The sequence below is a fragment of the Stegostoma tigrinum genome, chromosome 4, assembly GCF_030684315.1.
Source record: "Stegostoma tigrinum isolate sSteTig4 chromosome 4, sSteTig4.hap1, whole genome shotgun sequence".
In the NCBI taxonomy this organism is placed as follows: Eukaryota; Metazoa; Chordata; class Chondrichthyes; order Orectolobiformes; family Stegostomatidae; genus Stegostoma; species Stegostoma tigrinum.
In genome coordinates this window covers 84,985,917-85,006,899 of record NC_081357.1, presented here as the reverse complement: position 1 = coordinate 85,006,899, position 20,983 = coordinate 84,985,917, and the positions used below count along the sequence as shown (strand labels likewise).

Genomic DNA, 20,983 nt, shown 5'->3' with positions numbered 1-20,983 from the left:
GCCTCCCAACAGTGAGCGTGAGATAGAGGTACAAATATGTAAACAGATTATGGAAAGGTGTAGGAGCAACAGGGTGGTGGTGTTGGGAGATTTTAATTTTCCCGACATTGACTGGGATTCACTTAGTGTTCGGGATCAAGATTCATAAGGAGCATCCAGGAGGGTTTTCTAGAGCAGTATGTATGTAGTCCAACTCAGGAAGGGGCCACACTGGACCTAGTGTTGTGGAATGAGCCCAGTCAGGTGGTTGAAATTACAATAAGGGACTACTTTGGAAATAGTGACCACAATTCCGTAAGTTTTACAATACTCATGAACAAAGATGAGAGTGGTCCGAAAGGAAGATTTCTAAACTGGGAGAAGGCCAACTATACCAAAATTTGGCAGGATCTGGGGAATGTAGATTGGGAAAAACTGTGTGAAGTTAAATCCACGTTTGATATGTTGGATTCTTTTAAAGAGAGGTTGATTAGTGTGCTAATCACGTTCCTGTGAAAATGAAGGATAGAAATGGCAAGATTAAAGAAGCATGGATGACAGGTGAAATTATGAGACTAGCTAAGAGGAAAAAGGAAGCATACATAAGGTCTAGGCGACTGAAGACAGATGAAGCTTTGGTAGGATATCAGGAATGTAGGGCAAATCTGAAATGAGGAATTAAGAGGGTGACAAGGGGACGTGAGATGTCCTCAGCAAAAATGATTAAGGAAAATTCCAAAGCCTTTTATTCATATGTAAAGAGCAAGAGGGTAACTAGAGAAAGGATTGGCCCACTTAAGGACAAAGAAGGAAAGTTGTGCATCGAGTCAGAGAAAATGGGTGACATTCTTAATGCGTACTTTGCATCGGTATTCACCAAGGAGAGGGACATGACAGATGTTGAGGTTAGGGATAGATGTTTGATTACTCCAGGTCAAGTCAGCATAAGGAAGGAGAAAGTGTTGGGTATCCTAAAAGACATTAAGGTGGACAAGTCCCCAGGTCCGGATATTCATGATTCTTAATGGAAAAGACTATTTTTAAAATATGATTTACACCATTTTTGGCTAGGGCAGAAGCGACCATGGGGAAAATATTGTTGGATGTGTTATGTTGATGCTGTCTTTGGAACCAGGAATTATATGCCAGGTAGACAAAAACGTTATTTAGGACATTCACAGCTTGTTCAAGACTGGACCCAAACCCTTCAGGCCACCTGGACACAGATCTCTTAACGGGGCAACACCCCTAAAACAGGTTGATCCAACAAAAAATCTTATCTACTGAACTTAAGGTATTAACTCAATAAGAGTTTTCTAAGTGATTCACGGAAACTGTCGGTAAAGCGACTGAGACTCAGCAGAGAGATTATTGTCAAGCCTTGCAAAGTGTTTGTATTTTATTTGACAGAGTTCTTAATGATACCAATTATCTTGCGCGCTTGAGCTTCACACATTGAGAGTGCATGTGATGAGAATTCAGCAGTGCACCCAATTGCATATTTGTGTTTATCTAAATCATCAAATCTATTATATTTAGCTTTTGGTTCTACATTTGTACGACTAAGCTAACTACCACCCTAAAGAAAATCCTTGTTTCTGCTAAACCTTCCCATAAATTATGACTGTCATTTCGATAAAGTTATACTGTTGGAAGTTGACCCCATGTGTAATTGAGTCCAGCCTACAGTCTGAGTATCTTATTTAAATCAATGCTGGGGGCAGCCGAAAACAATTGAATTTACGTTATGGTAGTTATATAGGCTTCTACTGCAGAATTGCTTAAAGTACCTCTAAACCAGAAAATCCTGACAGTGAAAATAGCATTTATTCCAGTTCCCTCTCCCCATCCCCCTCTCTGATGAAGGGTCTAGGCCCGAAACGTCAGCTTTTGTGCTCCTGAGATGCTGCTTGGCCTGCTGTGTTCATCCAGCCTCACATTTTATTATCTTGGAATTCTCCAGCATCTGCAGTTCCCATTATCAGTGAAAATAACATTCTCCTCTTGACAGTTGCATGGACAGCAGAGTGCAAATGCAAATGACTAGCTGTTTGTCCTTTTCTGATGATGTGGCGGTGGGGTGTGGTGAGAGTGGAGGAGGAGGTGATGAAAGTGATGTTAATTTCACAGCAGTGAGTCAGTGTGACAAAGTTATTGACTTAGTTTCTGCTGATGCCCATGTAAACTAGTGCTATATGATGTTCCTTGCTTCATATTGTTCCAGAAACACTACTTACTTTACCAAAGATTCTCTCTCTCTCTCTCTCTCTCTCTCTGTTGCCTGTCAACCTCTAATATCACAACATGAGCACCACTCTTCCAGCCCTGCTTTTTTGCACACTATTGAGCATTTCTGATGTGTAATTTAAACTGGCCTGGACTCTTCCAAACCTAAATGTTGAGCAATGCAATCCTTCACCAACTACTATCCTTACTACTGACCGAACTGATCAAGTCCTGAAGGACATTGCTGCTGGACTTGGCCAGCAGCAAGTGTTGAGTGAACCAACAAGAGGGAAAACCATTCTTGGCCTCATCCTTAACAATCTGCTTGCTGCAGATACATCATTGGCTAGAGTGACCACCGCAAGGTCCTTGTGCAGATGGAGTCCCATCTTTACATTGAGGATACCCTTCTTTCTTGTGTGATACTATCACCATGCTAAATGGAATGGACTTAGAACTGGCAACTATCTAGCAACTCAAGACCGGAATCCATGAGGCTGTCAGGGGCAACAGAATTATTCTCCAGCACAATCTGCAAAGTCATGGCCTGTCATGTCTCCGACTCTGCTATTACCAACAAGCCAAGGAATCTACCTTGGTTCAATGTAGAGTGCAGGTGGGCATGCTAGGAACAGCACCAGGCTTACCTGAAAATAAGGTGTCAACCTGTCGATGCTTCAAGCCAAGACTACTTGCATGCCAAACAACAGAAGAGGCCTGCATTAGAAAGAGCTGAGCGATCTGATCCAAGAACATATTTGAGTTCTGCAGTCCTGCCATATCTTATTGTAAATTTTACAGGCAATTTAGCAATTACCCATATGCTCCACAAACAAGACTGAAGCATTTGCAACAATCTTCTGCCAGAAGTGCCAGTTCGATTATCTATCTCACCCTCCTCCAAAGGTCCCTAGCATCACAGATGCTAGGCTTCAGCTGATTTTATTCACTCCATGTTATGTCAAGAACTGGTTAAAGGCATTGGTTACTGAAAAGGCTATAGCCTCCTGACAACATTCTGGCAAAAGACTTGTGACCCAGAATGCTGCTCCCTGAGCCAAGCTGTTCAAATGCAGCTACAAATCTGGCATCTACCCAATAGTGTGGAAAATTGCCCCAGTATGTCCTGTACACACAAAGAAGGACAGATCCAATCCAGCCAGTTACTGCCTCATCAGTCCACTCTTGGTCATCAGTAAAGTGATATAAAGTATTATCAACAGAGCTATCAAGCAGTACCTGCTCAGTGATGCCCAGTTTATATTCCACCAGGGGCATTCAGCTCCTAGCCTCATTACAGCCTTGGTTCAAGCATGGAGAGAAAGGTGAATTCCAGAGGTGAGATATGAGTGATTACCTTTGAAATCAAACCTCACTTGACCAAAATAGACACCAAGGAGCCCTGGAATTTTTTTTTCCCTGCTGTTTGGAGCCATACCTGTTACAATGTTGGAGGTCAGTTATGTTGGCTTGAGGGCTTCTCTGTGGGAATTCCTCATGGTAGTGTCTTCAGCTCACCCACGTTCAGCTGCCTCATCAATGACTTTCCCCCTTTCATACGGTCCAAAGTGGGGATATTCACAGATGATTTCACAACATTCAGCTCCATTTGCGACTTCTCAGATGGTGATGCTGCATTTGCACATGGACTGCAAGAACCATATCCAGGTTTGGGCTGAAAAGTAAAAGTGTAATTTGTCCCAGACAAATGCCAAGCAATGACCATGAGAGAGTTCAGTTGCATCTTATTCATGTCCAATTGCAGTATCATTGATGATTTGCCCACTATCAACATCCTGAGGGTTACCATGGACCAGAAACTCAACTGGACTTGCCATAGAAATAAAATGGCCGTATGAGCAGGTCAGAGGCTAAGAATGCAAGTAACTCATCTTCTGATTCCTCAATGTCTGTCCATCTACAAAGTGCAAGTCAGGAGTGCAATGAAATACTCTCTTATTGCCTGGATAGGTGCAACTCCATCAACACCCCAGGAACTTGCTCCACTAAGGAGGAAGGACAAGGGTAACAATGTAAAGGATCCATAGATAACGATGGAGGTTGTGAATTTAGTCAAAAGGAAAAACGAAGCATATGTAAATTTCAGGAAGCTAAAATCAGACAGGGCCCATGAGCAATATAAAGAAAGCAGGAAAGTACTCAAGCAGGGAATTAGAAGAGCAAGGAGTGGCATGAAATGACCTTGGCAAGTAGAGTTGAAGAGAATCCTAAAGCATTGCAGAGATACATTTAAAAACAAGAGGGTATCTAGCAATAAGCCAGGACCACTCAAATATATAGGAAGGAACTTGTGCTTGGAGGCAGAGGATGTGCGTGAGATCCTAAATGAGTACTTTTCCTTAATATTCACCCAGGAGAAGTATATGGAGGATAGTCAGATTTGTGTGGAGCATGCTAATATGCTAGAGCATTTTGAGATCAAGGAAGAAGTAATGTTGGATCTCTTGAAGAGCATTAAGGTGGATAGTCCCCAAGACCTGATGGTATCTTCCCAAAGTTTTTGAGGCAGGCAAGAGAAGAGATTGCTGGGACCTTGACCAATATTTTCGTATCCTCACCAGCCACTGGAGAAGACCAGGAGGACTGGCGGGTAGCTAATGTGTTCCTCGGTTCAAAAAGAGTAGTAAGGATAATCCAGGAAACTATAGAGTGGCAAGTCTCACATCAGCGGTTGGGAAACTATTGGACAGAATTCTTAGGGATAGGATTTACGTACATTTGGGAAAATATGGCCTAATTAGGGACAGTCAGCATGCCTTTGTGCAGGGCAGGTCATGTCTTACTAACTTGATTGAATCGTTCGAGGAGATCATGAAGGCAATCGATGAGCTTAGAGAAGTGGATGTTGGTTACACAGATTTTAGTATGGCTTTTGACAAGGTCCTTCATGGTAGGCTCATCCAGAAGATTAAGATGCATAGGATCCATGGTGACTTGGCCTTGTGGATTCAGAATTGGCTTGCCTTTACAAGAAAGAGGGCAGTAGTGGAAATGCATTTTTCCAGCTAGACGTCCAATGATTAGTGGTATTCCACAGGGACCCGTGTTCAGGAAAAGTATTCAGTTAATGGCAGGACTCTGAAAAGCATTGATGTGCAAAAGGATCTTGGGGTTCAAGTCCATTGCTCCCTGAAATCTCCATCTCAAGTAGATTGGGTAGTAAAGGTATATGTCATGCTTGCCTTTCTTGGCCAGGGAACTGAGTACAAGACTCAAGATATCATATGCGGGTTTGGCCGCACTTAGAGTATTGCATTCAATTCTGATTGCTACATTGCAGAAAAGATGTGGAGACTTTGGAGGGGGTGCAGAAGAGGTTTGCCAGGATGCTGCCTAGACTGGAAGGTACGTGCTATAAGGAAAGGCCGTAAAAACTCATGTTCTCTTAAGCAGTAGAGGCTGAGTGGAGACTTGATAGAAATTTACAACGTTTTGATATGCACAGATGGGGTCGATGGTCAGAATCTTTTTCCCAGAGTTGAAATATCCAATATTAGGGGCATGCATTTAAGGGGGGAAGCGGGGTAAAGTTCAAAGGAGACGTGAGGGCAGGTTTTTTACACAGAGTGGTGGGAGTGGAATGCACTCCCAGGGACTTTTAGATAAGCACATGAATATGCAAGGAATGGAGGGATATGGACCAAGGTGTTTTAAGGGGGCGGGGGGGTGGGGTGGTGTGCGGAAGGAATTAGTTTCATTTGGCATAATGTTTGGCACAACATCAATGGGTCAAAGGGCCTGTTCCTGTGCTGTATAGTTCTATATTCTACGTTCTAAGTTGACAAAGTGTATGCTTTGTGGAACTAACCATTACCAGCTAATGGTTAGGTGGAGTGCAGTCACCAAACCTCCTTTCTACTTTTACAAATAGACAAGAAATCATTTAGACCATCCCTAAGAGCACATTCTACCAATAAAAAGTCACAAGATGAAACAGAAACTTACAACAGGAACTTACTAAAACTAAACTCAGTTGTTTCCAGCCATGGTGATGCTGATTTGAAAGGCCTATTTAATTAATAGTTGTAAACAATGAACCATGAGTGAGCTGTTGTAAAAAAGGCTTTTGGCTGAACAAAATCTGGCTCAGTTTACACAACACTTCAGAAATGCTAGAACGTTTATTGCATGATAGCAACAGGTACAAGTCACATTGGCTAGCTGGATACAATGAAGAAAACTATTAGGACATACTGTTAACACGTCTGTCTCCATCAACATCTTGAGCTAAATTCCTAATTTCCCCAAAATTTGTAGCACCATGAGATTGGGTAGTGCTTAATGCAGAATCCATCATTTCAGAAACATTACCTTATACAACAGACACTGTGGAAGCCATAACAGTCCATTTGATCAGTGCCCCATTTTATCGACCAGATAAAACCTCCTCAAAACATGCTATGGAGATAGCCTGGACCCAAGTTTTTACTTTTTTTAAAGGCACGTGACAGATATTCTGTTCTGGATGTAACTCAATTGGTCAAACTACCAGGCTTGAAGCAAAATATACCTTACTCATACACTATAGTTAAATTACAGACAAAATATAAAGAAAAGAATGGATTTAACTGTAATTTTATGACATACTTAACAAAATAACAAACTACTCAACTATTCTAATACAGCAACATCCCATAAGTACATCTTGGCAAAGGCAACGTCAATATAATGGATAGTCTCACGTGCAATTCTAGCAGCAAAAAGAGAACCCATGTTTTTAGCTCTAGCAAAGAGAGAGTGATGTGACAGATTTCAAAACTCCTACAGCTCCTGAAAGACAAACTAAAAATCCTAGCTCTGTGAAAGCTTGAACCCACCCGTTCTATTGTTCCAACTTTAAAAGAAAACCAAAGCCTCGGAATCTGTTTATTGGTTTGCAGCAGACCATTTTGTGCCTCTGTCTCAACCTCTCTTCATAAAAAAGAACAACAGAATATATACCTCCTAAATCCATAATATTGTCACACTATACGCCACTTCCAAAACCCACTCGCTCCATGATTGATGATCAGTAGCAGCAATATGTGCCGTCTACAAGATGCACTGCAGAAACTCACCAAGCCTTGTTAGACAACAAGATCATGTAGGAGGAGAAGTGTAGCAGGTAGGTGATAACACCACCATCCGCAAGCTCCCTTCCAAGCTACTCATCTTTCTGACAGTAATTGGTAACCTTGTCAGTGATGGTTAACAAAATGCAGAACATGAAAGGTCTGAAGTTGGATTTCTCTTTTAAAGCTGCATGTACAAAACATCCAAGGCTGGTCTTATTTTCACTGGAGCCTGGGATGTTGAACTGTGACCTTATTGAGATTTATGAAATCATGAGGCATAAAGAAAGGGCCTTTTCCTTAGAATGGGAGGGGTGTTCAAAACTAGGGGTCACATTTTTAAGGTGAGAGGAGAAAGTTTTGAAAAGGATATGGGGTAACTTTTACACAGAGAATGGTTCGAGTGTGGAATGAACTGCCAGAGGAAACAGTGAATGCAAGTACAGTTACAACATTTAAAAGACATTTGAATAAGTACCTGAATAGGAAAGGTTTGGAGGGATATGGGCCAAATGTAAGTGGGACTAGTTAAGTTTGGGAATATGGATGGCATGGGCTAGTTGGACTGAAGGGTCTGTTTCCATGCTGTATGACTCTATGACTCTACAAGACACCAAAAACAAGCATTACTAAATAAAATAGGGCACTAAGCCACAAATGGAAATATTTGGTCAGACAATCAAAGACTTTATCAAAGAAGTTCGTTTTACTTATTGTCTTTGAGGAGGGAAGTGATGTAGATAGTCCAGGAGGTTTAGGGAGTAAATCTCAGAGCTTGGGGCCTAGGCAACTAAAAGTGAAGTGCCAAAGGTGAAGAACTGTAAATTGGAATGGGGCAAGAGATCAGAATTAGAGGAGTACAGATATCTCAAGCTTGTGGGGCTGATGCAGATGACACAGAGAGGAAGAGGGATATGGCCATGGAAGGATTTGAAAACGAACATTAGAATTTAAAATTTGATGCTGCTTACCTGGGAGCCATTATAGGTCAGAGAGGATTGGAACAATAGATTTGATAATCAGATGACTGCAGGTTGACTGTTTCATTCTTTTTCAAAGGGAAAGTTATGGCTGATCAAGTCTTGTATCATTGACTTTGTCCTGTTATCAGCAGCAAGCCATTTGACTCATCGTGTACAATAATAATCGGAGGCTGACCTGATGACTTACTAACGTGCTATTTGTGATCACAGTACACTGGCTTTCTCCTTACTTTTAAGGTCTAACAGCAAAGCCTGCAATTCAAAAGGCAGAACAGACTGCAGGCTGGTCACATTCCTTCTGCATGGGATTCGATTTATTGGTTTAAATTCACAAAGTGAGCATGTGTTCATCTCCAAAAATAAAACCTTTTGGTTTGCCTTCAATACGCAGGGTGCGTTCCCTCTAATGTACTAATGTTCATGTGCTTTTTTTACTTCTATTATTTTCACAGTGTCCAGAACATTTCAGTTTGAATTCTTGAATCAAACCTGGAGGTGTGGTGTAGAACAGACATTTAAATTTTCTTGGTTGCAAGGTGGTCATCATCTTAATAAGACTACAGTTGAAATTCATGCAAGAGCGTAAAAAAAAATCATCTTGAATACTTATTCCAGACATAAAAGGTGTTATAGTGCTATTATTAGTGTCTCTACTCTTGGCTAGAAGCCTTTATCTGAGTCTCGGGTCAGGACTTTTTAACCATAGAAGGCACATCATAATGTGGCCAAGTTTGATTATCTCCTGCCCATCCTTCCAATTTGTCTCATGGAGAGGTCCGCCATCCTGCAGAAGGCAATGCAACCCCCTTCGATCCCCTGCAATCTTTTGCCCATCTAGCAGGAGTCTGTGGCTCAAAGCCTGGAAATGAGGATGGGATAAATACTGACAATTAATCCGGTATGCAATTTTCCAAAGTTAAGTCAGAGCTGCATAATTATCAGATTGTGTTTAGAGGGGAGAGGAAAACAAGCACTTTCCCCAATTATTTCCACTTTTGGTATTATGAGTTGCTCAATATTACTGATGCTTTGTTCGTACTAAGTCATTGTTTTATTGTCACAGGAGTACTGTACAATCGTCATTATTCACAACAAAGGGACAAAAATTCAACGTTATAATTTGAAAAAAGTAAACACAGTTGTGCAGTTGACAAAATTTTAGGAAGAATTGAAGTCAAACCACATTAAAAAAATCACAAAGCAAAGCAGCAAAAATAATTCAAATTGCAAAACCATTTTTCAGTTGAAAATCAGCAGAAATGAGCACAGTGAATGGCCAGTTGATTCCATTGTAGGGACAACAATTGACAACAAAAAGACACAACCAATACTCAAACATGCCTATCCACGTGGATAAGGAGAATCACCAGTTCGATTGGGACAGCGCCAGGTTCCTGCGACAAACAAAGCAGAGACAAGCACAGGAATTCCTAGAAGCCTGGCACTCCACGAAGAAAACCATCAATAAACACATAGAGCTCAACCCAATATACAGCCAATTGCAAAGGAAAACCAGAAGTGAGGTTTTTGAAACTAATTTAAAAAATTATAACAGGATTTTGTGACTTACCTGATTATTTAGTATTTTCTAGCTATTTCATAAGTGAAAATTATTTTAGATGTGCAATTTGGCTTATTTGGTACTTGTTGATACTATCTAATTGTACTGAACAATAGATTTCTCACAATTAGGAAGCAGATACTGGCTTGTCACTAACTATCCTTTATTAAATTGGCCTTTGAAATGAATCCTGGCCTTTATTCTGTGGGTGTTTCTAAAATATGATGCACTAAGCTGTCAGAACTCTGCTGAGTTTACTATAAGGTAATGTAGAAAAGTAATACACTGGCAATCTTCTAGGCAGCAAAGAACAAAGTTTGGGGTTGATGGGAGTGTGGGGGAGAATCTGTGTATTTGGGCATTCTTCATCTGAACTGTTTCAGGACCACTGTTCTGCCAAACCATATAACTAGAACTGAGGGGCTATTGTGGCACAGTGCTAGGTCCCTACCTCTGAGTTGGAAGGCCCAGATTTAAGTCCCACCTGCTCCAACGATGTATAATAACACATCAGAATACTTTGATTCAAAATGTCTATAATTAGGGCTGTAGACAGGGTTTTAAAGTAACTTTAGAGGGGAATGTGGAGCTCACATCAGTCAGGGTTTGTAAACTTAATGGCAAAGGACAAGGCAAGAGTGCAAAGTGCATTGGTTAATAGTAACCAGAATTTGACAGGGAAGACTAACAAATCAGTTAGATTAGGGAAAAATAGCAAAAGACAGAGTTGAAAGTTCTTTATTTAAATACGCACTACATTTATCACAAGATGACAGGTTAAACGCATGAGTGCAGGATAACCAACGCTATCATAGAGTTATAGAGGTCAATAGCAGAGAAAAAGGCCCTTTGCCCCATCACATCCATGGTGACAAGAAAGGACAGCACGGTGTCTCAGTGGCTAGCACAGCTGCCTCACAGCACCCGGGAACTAGGTTTGATTCCATCCTCGGGTGACTATCTGTGTGGAGTTTGCACGTTCTTCCCGTGTCTGCATGGATTTCCTCTGGGTGCTCTGGTTCCCTCCCACAGTTCAAATGTGTGTACGGTAAGTAAATTGGCCATGCTAAATTGCCCATAAAGCCCAGGGATGTCTAGGTTAGATGGGTTAGACATGGGAAATGCAGGGTAGGAGAATGGGTCTGGGTAAGATGCTCTTTGGAGGGGCAGTGTGGAGTTGTTTTCTCATTGTAAGGACTCTGTTAGCGAATGAAATAACCACTCAACACTGAGAACTGAATATTCACCAATATTTGACTGTTGCACATTTTGTAAATATTCTGTTTTGAATTTGTGTTTTCAAGTTTGGTAATTATTATATTTTATTAATTTAGGGAAAGACTTGGGCTGCTCCTGGAAAAGGTGAAAAAGGAAATCCTGGTCCTTCAGGGGAAAAGGTAGATACTTAATAAACAACTATTTATATTAAAATTTGACTGGGACCTTGTAGTTTTTTAGATTCACTCTTGATACTTGATTCCCTTATCCTGTCTAAAGCTATTTTTGTTATATTTCATCCTTTTTTCATTATGGAGCTCCCTGTGGGCCCCATATCTGATCCTAATCAATTGTAACTTGTTTCCAATTTCTTTTGTTTCTCCATTTCTTCCTTTCTCAATGATATATCTTTGTGCTGTACCTCTACAATGTTATTTTTATAATACATTATGGATATTGACTATATGCGGGTAGTTGGAATTAATTTAGAAAGGCATCATAATTTGTGCAGATATGCTGGGCTGAATGGCCTGTTTGTGTGCTGTACTTTGGTACTTTCTCTATTCAACTCTTGATATGAAGTCTAATGAGCCAATGTCTGTTTTCACCTCATTCCTCACCTTTCCAATATCTGCCTTGTTCCAAACTTGTTTGTCTAACTTTTTCGCTAATTAACAAGCTTCTAACAAGACTGAGTGCACTAGATGCTGGGAGGATGTTTTCCTAACTGGGGAGTCTAGAATCAGAAAACGCAGTATCTGGATACGAGGTAGACAATTTAGGACTGAGATGAGGAAAATGTTCTCCACTCAAAGGAAATTGAACCCATGGGATTTTCTACCACAGAATCCAGTGGAGGCCAAGTCACTGAGTATGTTCAATAAGGAGTATGTTTTAGATATTAAAGGCACTAAGGAGTATAGGGTGAAAGCAAGAAAATGGCATAAAGGTAGAGGATCAGCTTGATCATATTGAATGGCGAGCAGGCTCAAAGAGCCGAATGACCTGCTTCTGCTCTTAGTTTCTATGTTCCTGTCTTTTTTTCCAACTTATTTATGATTTAACCATTGTTGCATTATGATTATTCCTTGCCTTACTCACTATGAATTCATCTACCTCATGTATTTCATTCCTCACTTACTAATTCCAACTCAAATGTTTAATGAAGAAGGCAGGCATTCTGAATGTTTCTTTTTCAGTTTTCTCGTTCACTGATCCAAAACCTTGAGTGGACAATTCAAACCACAATCAATCTGCTTACATTGCTTTCCAATAATTATTCTCCTACAGTCACTCACCTACTCATCTGTTCATGGCTTTCCTTCAGCATTCCTTTCTCCTGCTTTGTGTTCTGCAGGAAAAGTCCACCTGTGTAAAGACGTTGGGCTTCATCTTCTCATCTCCAGAGAGATGGCACTACATTGTGGGTATAAAGAAAACGTGGCCCCATGTGGGGAATTCCCACTCTCATCACCTATGCCAGAAATTTGGACAGAGGTGAGCAAAGAGGCAACCTACAAGCTCACAGAGGGAAGCCAGGAACCTAGTGGAAAGACTGCTGAAGCAGTCATTTTGTAACTTTGACAGAGTTGAATGGGATTTGGAAGCTTATGGGAACCATCCCAGCTCAGTGCAGCTGGGAACTCTTCTGGAGATCCCTTGGGAGGTAGAAGTGGTTTGAAAAGTTGAGGAGTAAGGAATATTTGTAGCATACTAACTTTAAGGAAGGTGCCAAATAAGCACCAGGGAATGTGGAACAGGCAGAGGTGACCACACAGAACCTGGGAAAAACTCTGCCACCAGTTCATTCAGCCAGGCTCAATTGATCCTATCCTCAAAAGAACAGAAACTGCCATTGGACATGGGGGAGCTCACTCATATCATTCAGGTAGTGCAAGTGCCCTGCTGCAGCCTTGTTTACGAAGAGAAAGTTTCCCAGGTAACAGGAGGCACAACCTCAGCAGGAGCGTGGAACACCCTGAGAAACTAGTGGACTATGATAGACTCATCCTTCAGGAGACATGGGAGCATCCATTCAGGAGGACAGTCTCGCTTTCCAGGAAGATAGGGATTGAACTCTATGCCCTCCTCCACTGGAACTACTCATTTATAGGCCTTGCTGGTAGCAATGATGGTCATCAGATGCCTTAATATCTTTATCTTGGCTTTCCTGTTTGGATTGTCCCAGTTACCAAGGTGGGACTTGCAGTCAGCTGTTTACTGCTGCATCCATGCTGTTACCAGTGGCCACTTCACAGGGTAGCTGACCACTTCAGTGCTGACATCGTCTCACTATAAAGAAAGAGGCTGGGTTATCAAATATATTCAAGGCTGAGTTAAACAGATACTTAATTAACATGGGCAACAATCTTTATGAAGGGCAGGCAGGAAAGTGGAGTTGAGACCACAACCAGATCAGCTGTAGTCTTATTGAATGCAGGCCACCTTATGGAAACAAATGGCCTAAACTTGCTTCTGATCCCTGCACGCTTGTGATTTAGAGTCATTGAAACACTGAGGATGGGCATTCACCCATAAGTATCCATGTTACGTCTTTCCAAAATTGTTGACTCTTTCCTCTTCCACCTATTTGCATGCAATGCATTCCAGGTCATTTCTGCTCACTGTGTAAAGAAATTCTTCACCACATTTCTCCTGCATCTCTTGTTCACCTGCATCTCTTGCTCAAAACCTTAAATCTTTGTTCCCTAGTCCTTGCACCATCATTAATGGGAGCAATTTTTCTTTGTCTACCTTATCCAAACGTGATGTTCAGTCCTAGAGCAGCTAGAGATGGGCTGCCAGTATTATATTGACCATTCTCTGACCCATTTGCTGTGAGTGCATCTTGAAGATGGGATTTGATTCAACAGGCATAGTTGAGGATCAAACTGCAGCACAAGTGGGCTGGTTCCCAATGTGTGGCTGCAGTTTCTGTGATATATGCAGCCAGTCTGTCATTTCCTTCTGTTAGCAGTTATCCCACATCTAGTCTAAGAAAATGGCCAAAAGCAAATTGTGATATTGACTGGATATTACACAATGGAACTGTTTCAGTGCAAAGGTTGCTTTGGTTTGGATTTGCTTTTAGCTAAACCATTACCCCCTGTCCCGGGGAACATGGCTACAAGACTCTTGAGCTGTAACAGGAGAGAAACGACTTGATAGATTTGGAAAAAAAATCAGCAACTGTGTCCAACTGACACATAACCAATTTGTTACTGAGACTTAATGTGCAATCTTTTTTAACAGGGAACGTGGATAGTTATACTCAGTTCATGAAATTTCACTAACCAACACCCTTAGAATGCATAGACAAATGTATTTTAAGCATATTAACATTTTAGGGATGCGTTAGATCCTCCAATGCATGTGGCTTTATGGAATTCAGAGATCAAGGTGGAAATGAAAAACATCCATTTAAAAAAGAAATTGGTTTGGAAATGTGCTGTAGAGACCAAATTGATTCAGTAGCTCCTCAGCCAAGTTGAATGACCATATATGGAGGAGTTAAAATTTCAATCTTTTTATAAAGTTCAAGAATTCATGGGAGACAGTACAGAGAATGTCTACAAGAATAATCCCTGGTATGGCGGGGACTGTTTTATGAGCAAAGGTTAAACAAGTTGGGACTCTACTCACTGGAGTGTAGAAGAATGTGAGGTGATCTTGTTGAATCACATAGGATTTCTAAAGGGCTTGACAGGTCAAATGGTAAGAGGATGCTTTCCCTCATTGGAAAGTCTAGGATCAGGGGGCAGAGTCTCAGAATACAGGGACACAAATTTAAGGCTGATACGAAGAGGAATTTCTTCAATGAGAGTTGTGAATCTTTCAAAACTTGTTGCCACAGAGAGCTGTGGGGGGCAGAGTTCTTGAATTTATTTAAAGCTGAGTTATGTAGATTTGGGATCCATAGCAGAACAGGCTTGGGGGATGGCAGTTTAAGGGAAGGGGAAGAGGGGTGGGGTGGGTGTTGAATGGCCTAATTCTGTTCCTATTTCTTATGAACTCAACGGTCTTAATTCAAGATTGCTGTTTGTCACCCACATCCAATACCACACACTGTTCCACAAATCCAAGAAATTGCTTTTGTCTGTTGAACTCTGTTATCTCCGTAGCGTCAGTTAGAATATTTGTTTGGAACTAAGAAACAGCTTGGACCTGTGAATGGAAAATTGTGTTTGACAAACTTGATTTTTGAGGATGTTGCTATCCATTGATAAAGAGAGTCAATGGATGTTGTATATTTCAGAAGGCCTATGATACGTTTCCCCATAGGATGCTTGTGAGTAAAATTAAAAAGCATAGTATGGAAGGTAATGTACTGGTATGAATTAAGGAATGACTAACAGACAGAAAACACAGAGTAAGAATAACTATTATTCTCACATTGGCAGGCTGTGAATAGTGGAATACTGCAAGGGTCAGTACTTGGGCTCCAGTTTTTCACAATATATATCAATGATATGGACATCAGGAACCAAATGTAACATTTACAAATTTACAGATTTATAGAATTTAGCAGGAATTTATGTTGTGAGGATGATATAAAGATTTTCAGAAGATTTGGATAAGCTCAGTTATTGAGTGAGTACATGGCAGATGGAATATAATGTGAAAAAAAATGTGAGGATATCAACTTTGGTAGGAAAAACAGATGTGCAGAACATTTTTGTAAATGACAAGAAGTTGGATAGTGTAGATGTACAAAGGGAACTTGGTGTCCTTGTTAATAAGTTACTGAAGGCTAACACTCAGGTTCAGCGAGCTATTAAGAAGGTCATGAAATGACCTTATTGCAATATAATTTGAGTGCACCAGAGTGAAGTGTTGCTTCGTTGTGTAGGTACTCGGATGGCCAAATCTGGAGTATTGTGTGCAGTTTTGGTTTTCTTATTTCAGAAATAACATATTGTCATAGAGGAACTGTAAGAAGTATTTGCCAGCCTTGTTCATGGAATGACTGGAATGTCCTATGAAGAGAGCTGAGCAAACTGGGCCTGTATCTCTGGATTTTAATCTCATTGAGACTTACTGAATACTGAAAGGGGTAGGCAAGATGATGCAGATAAGATGTTTCCCTGATTGGGGAATCTTGAACCAGAGGGCACAATTTAAAAATAAGGAGGTTACCACTTTGGACTGAGATCAGTAGGTGTTCTTTTGCTTAGGTGATGTATCTTTGAATTCTGTGCCCCTGGGGCCAGTGGGGAGGCTCAGTATATTTGTTTACTTAAAAATACAGATTGATACATTTTGGATCTCAATATCTATCTCACTCGCAGTCGCACCCTGCAGCCCCTGACCATGGACCAAGTTTGATGTAATTAACTAGGGAGCACAATGCTACTCTAATACCATCGCCAAATATGGATATATTTGGCGATGTTATTAGAGTAGTTGGAAAGGCATGGTTGTGGTGAGAACATATAGAATCCTTGGCGCGATATAGATAGGTTGAATGAGAGGGCAAAAACATAGCAGATTGAGTTTAGTGTAGAAAAGTGCTAGGCCAAGCACTTTGGTAGCAAGAGGCAAAATATTACTTAAATGGAAAGTGACTCAAGTAATTAAAAAAAAATGGAATTTTGGCCTTTATTGCTTGGGGGTTGAGTTTTAAAAATAGGTAAGTTCTGATACAACTGTCCAAATGTTGGTGTGACTGCATCTGGAATACCGTGTACTGTTTTCGTCCCTGTATTAAGAAAGGATAAACTAGTATTGGAGGCTGTTCAAAAGAAATTCAGTAGGCTAGTTCCTCGAATGAAGGGATTGACTTAACAAGAGCATCAAATAGGTTAGGCCTCCATTCATTGGAATGTAGAAGAATAAGGGGCAATTTTATTGAAACACAAGATTCTGAGGGGCCTTGACAAAAGAGATATTGAGAAGGTGTTTTCCTTAGTGGGGGAATCTCAATCCAGGGGTTCATTGTTACAGAATAAAGGGATACACATTTAAAAACAGAAATGTGAAGGAATTTCTTCTCTAGAGAGTTGTGGAAGCTAGATCACTGAAATTATTTAAAGGGTACATTTTTGAAATATCAAAGTGTTGAGGGGTATGAAGAACTGACACAAAAAGGTAGTTCAGTTCAGGAGCATTGATTAGACTGCATCTGGAGTACTGTGTACAGTACTGGTCACCATACTTTTGGAAGGATTTTAATGTTTGGACATAGTTCAGAGAAGGTGTATCAGACTCATACCTGGAATGAGTGGGCTGCCTTATGTGGAGTGGCTAGACAGGCTAGACCTGTATCCTCTGGAATTTAAAACAATCAGGGAAGTATTAATTGAAAAATGTAAGATCCTGAGGCAACTGACGAGGTGAATATTGAAAAGATATTTCCTGTTGTCGGAGAATCTAGAATTAGAGGTAATTGTTTAAAAACAAGGGATTGCCCATTCAAAACAGAGATTAGGAATTTTTTTTCTCCTGCCCAGAGGATTGTAAAATTGTGGAATTCCATTCCAGAAAAGGCAATGGATACAGCATCTTGAAATATTTTTAAGGCAGTGGTTGATAGATCCTTGATCACCAAGGGGATGAAAGATAATCAGAGATATACAGGCATGTGGATTTGAGATTAAAATCAAATCAGCCATGATCTTAATGAATAGTGGAACAGGTTTGAAAGGCAGAATACTCTTGTTTTGTTCCTTCTTTGTTCCTTCATATGATCTTGTTGACGGACAGACCTTGCTTAAGGGGCTAAATGGCCTGCTCCTGCTCCTGTTCTTATGGAGCCTCTCGTAAAGCACATTAGCTCCAAGTGCTTCTGACTCTTTGTCTCTAGCTTCCTGTCTAACAAAAAATGCCTACACTCTGTAGATTAGAAGCCCTTGGGACAGTGTGGTAGCGTTCTTGTCTCTCTGCCAGAAATTCTGAGTTCAAGTCCCACTCTTGGACTTCATGGCCAAAGGAATACATTTTCATAATGTGATCCAACAAGTTAAGCATCAGCTTAACACTCTCTCCATAACATGCATCAAAAGTGGCTTTTAAATGTATGATTGGCAGGCAACTGTGCAAGTACGAAGAACCAAGAACAGTACAACACAGGGACAGGCCCTCGGGCCACCAATTCTGCACTGATACATGATGCCTTTCTAAACTGAAAATCTTTTACTGCTATGCAGTCCATTTCCCTCTATTCCCTGCTGATTCGTTTATCTGTTAACATGCCTTTTAAACATTGCTATTGTACCTGCTTCCAATACCACCCCACCACATTCTAGGCACTTACCATTCTTTGTGGCCTATAGCAGCAACATGACTTGACAATTTTCACATTCTATACTTCGACTGATGAAGTCAAGCACTACCAAACAACTTTTAACCATCTTATCCACTTGTGTTGCCACTTTCAGGGAACTGCGGACCTGTATGCCCAGATTCTGCTGTATATTAATGCTTCTAAGGATTCTGCCAAGTACTGTATACCTCCGTCCTGCGTTAGACCTTACAAAATGCATAACTTCACATTTGTCTGCATCAAATTCTGTTATCATTTCTCCGCCCAAGTCTCCAGCCTACCTATATCCTGCTATATCCTCTAGCAATCTTCCTCACTGTCCACGTTTCCCTCAATCTTTGTGTTGTCCGCAAACTTATCTGTGAGACACATACTCCTTCAAATCATTGACATTTATCACAAAGAACAGGGACTCCAACACTGATCCTTGTGGAGCACCATTGGTCATAAATCTCCAGTCAGAAACATGCTCCACTATTCTCTGTTTGCTCAGACAAAGCCAGTTTTGTACCAAATAGCCTATGCTTATCAAACATCTTTGCCACTTTGTCAAAAAACACAATCAAGTTTGCTCGACACTACCTCCATGGCACAAAGCCATTCTGACTATTGTTAACAATAGTCTGGATGAACACAACAGGTCAAGCAGCATCTCAGGAGCACAAAAGCTGACGTTCCAGGCTCCTGAGATGCTGCTTAGCCTGCTGTGTTCATCCAGCTTCACGCTTTGTTATCTTGGATTCTCCAGCATCTGCAGTTCCCAATATCTCTGACTATAGTTAGTTAGTTCATAGTCTTTCAAATACATGTAAATCCTTCCCCTAAGAATCTTCTCCAGTGACTTTGTGATCAGAGATAATGGGAACTGCAGATACTGGAGAACCCAAGCTAACAAAGTGTGGAGCTGGATGAACACAACAGGCCAAGCAACATCTTAGGAGCACAAAAACTGACGTTTTGGGCCTAGACCCTTCATCAGAAAAGGGGGATGGAGAGACGATTCTGAAATAAATAGGGAGACAGGGGGTGGCAGACCAAAGATGGATAGAGGAGAAGGTAAGTGGAGAGGAGAGTATGGGTGGGGAGGTAGGGAGGGGATGGGTCAGTCTGGGGAGGACGGACAGGTCATGGGGGCGGGATGAGGTTGGTAGGTAGGAAATGGAGGTGCGGCTTGAGATGGGAGGAGGATATAGGTGAGAGGAAGAACAGGTTAGGCAGGCGGGGACGAGCTGGGCTGGTTTTAGGATGCAGTGGGGGGAGGGGAGATTTTGAAGCTGGTGAAATCCACATTGATACCATTGGGCTGCAGGGTTCCCAAGTGGAATATGAGTTGCTGTTCCTGCAACCTACGGGTGGCATCATTATGGCACTGCAGGAGGCCCAGGATGGACATGTCGTCTAAGGAATGGGAGGGGGAGTTGAAATGGTTCACGACTGGGAGGTGCAATTGTTTAGTGCGAACCGAGCATAGGTGTTCTGCAAAGCGGCCCCCAAGGCTCCACTTGGTTTCCCCAATGTAGAGGAAGCCACACTATGTACAGCGGATGCAGAATACCACATTGGCAGATGTGCAGGTGATCATCTGCTTGATGTGGAAAGTCATCTTGGGGCCTGGGATAGGGGTGAGGGTGGAGGTGTGGGGGCAGGTGTAGCACTTCCTGCGGTTGCAGGGGAAAGTGCCAGGTGTGGTGGGGCTAGAGGGGAGTGTGGAGCCGACAAGGGACTCGCGGAGAGAGTGTCTCTCCAGAAGGCAGACAAGGGTGCAGTTGGAAAAATGTCTTTAGTGGTGGGGTCGGATTGTAGATGGCGGAAGTGTCGGAGGATGATGCGTTGTATCCAGAGGTTGGTGGGGTGGTATATAAGGACTAGGGGGATTCTCTTTTGGCGGTGCCCGTCTCTGCACTAACTATTCACCACTTCCTTCATTTTTTTAAGTACCAATGTAAAGTATTTGTTAAAGACCTCACCAATGTCCTCTGGCTCTGTGCATAAATTCTCTTCTTTATCCTCGAGTAAACCTACCCTAGCTACCCTCTTGCTCCTTATATATGTATAAAACACCTCGGGATTTTCTGTCACCCTGTTTGCTAAGGACATTCCATGGCCGCTTTTAGCCTGCTTAACTCCTTGTTTAAGTTATTTACGGTTTCCTTATTTTCTTTGAGGGTTTGTCTTCAGTTTCTTAAAACCAAGTAGAACAAACTCCCATAGTTATCAAACTTTGGAGTTTATATAGAATCATAAAAGTCTATCTTAAACATTTTGGAAATCGTAACTTTATTCTCATTGGGCAGAGACTGTGGCTGTCCATAAAACCATAATGTGTTGGAGCAGACGTTGACCATATAGTCTGCCAAGTTTCTTCTGCCATTCAATGAGACCTCGGCTGATCTGATCATTTTCAAGGCCACTTTCCTGCCATTTTCACACAACTGTTGATTCCCTTACTGCTCAAACATCTGTCTATGTCAACCTTGAATATACTTAACAACCCAGCCTCATCAGCCCTCTGTCGTAAATAATTTTTCACATTCACAACCCTCTGCGAGAGGAAATACCTTCTCATCTGTTTTAATGTACAACCTCTTGTTCTGAGATTATGCCTGCTCATCCTAGACTCTCGCAATGGGCATCATCTTTAGATTTTTAATTTCTTTTTGCTCTTTTAAAAGTGTTTTGAATT

General features: G+C 41.4%; 1 protein-coding gene across 2 annotated transcripts in view; it reads left to right on the top strand.

Annotated features, from left to right (window-relative positions):
• LOC125452853 (collagen alpha-1(XXII) chain-like) overlaps positions 1 to 20,983 on the top strand; it is a 444,116-nt gene that overhangs the window by 89,778 nt on the left and 333,355 nt on the right. The window contains exons 1-2 of one of the 2 annotated variants that reach the window (XM_059645503.1): positions 10,622 to 10,869; positions 11,156 to 11,218. In XM_059645503.1, coding sequence (XP_059501486.1) covers positions 10,687 to 10,869; positions 11,156 to 11,218 — 246 coding nt within the window. In that variant the 5' untranslated portion in view covers positions 10,622 to 10,686. Of the gene's footprint in view, positions 1 to 10,621; positions 10,870 to 11,155; positions 11,219 to 20,983 lie in introns of those variants that run through there. The other variant, XM_059645502.1, reaches the window with a different exon arrangement.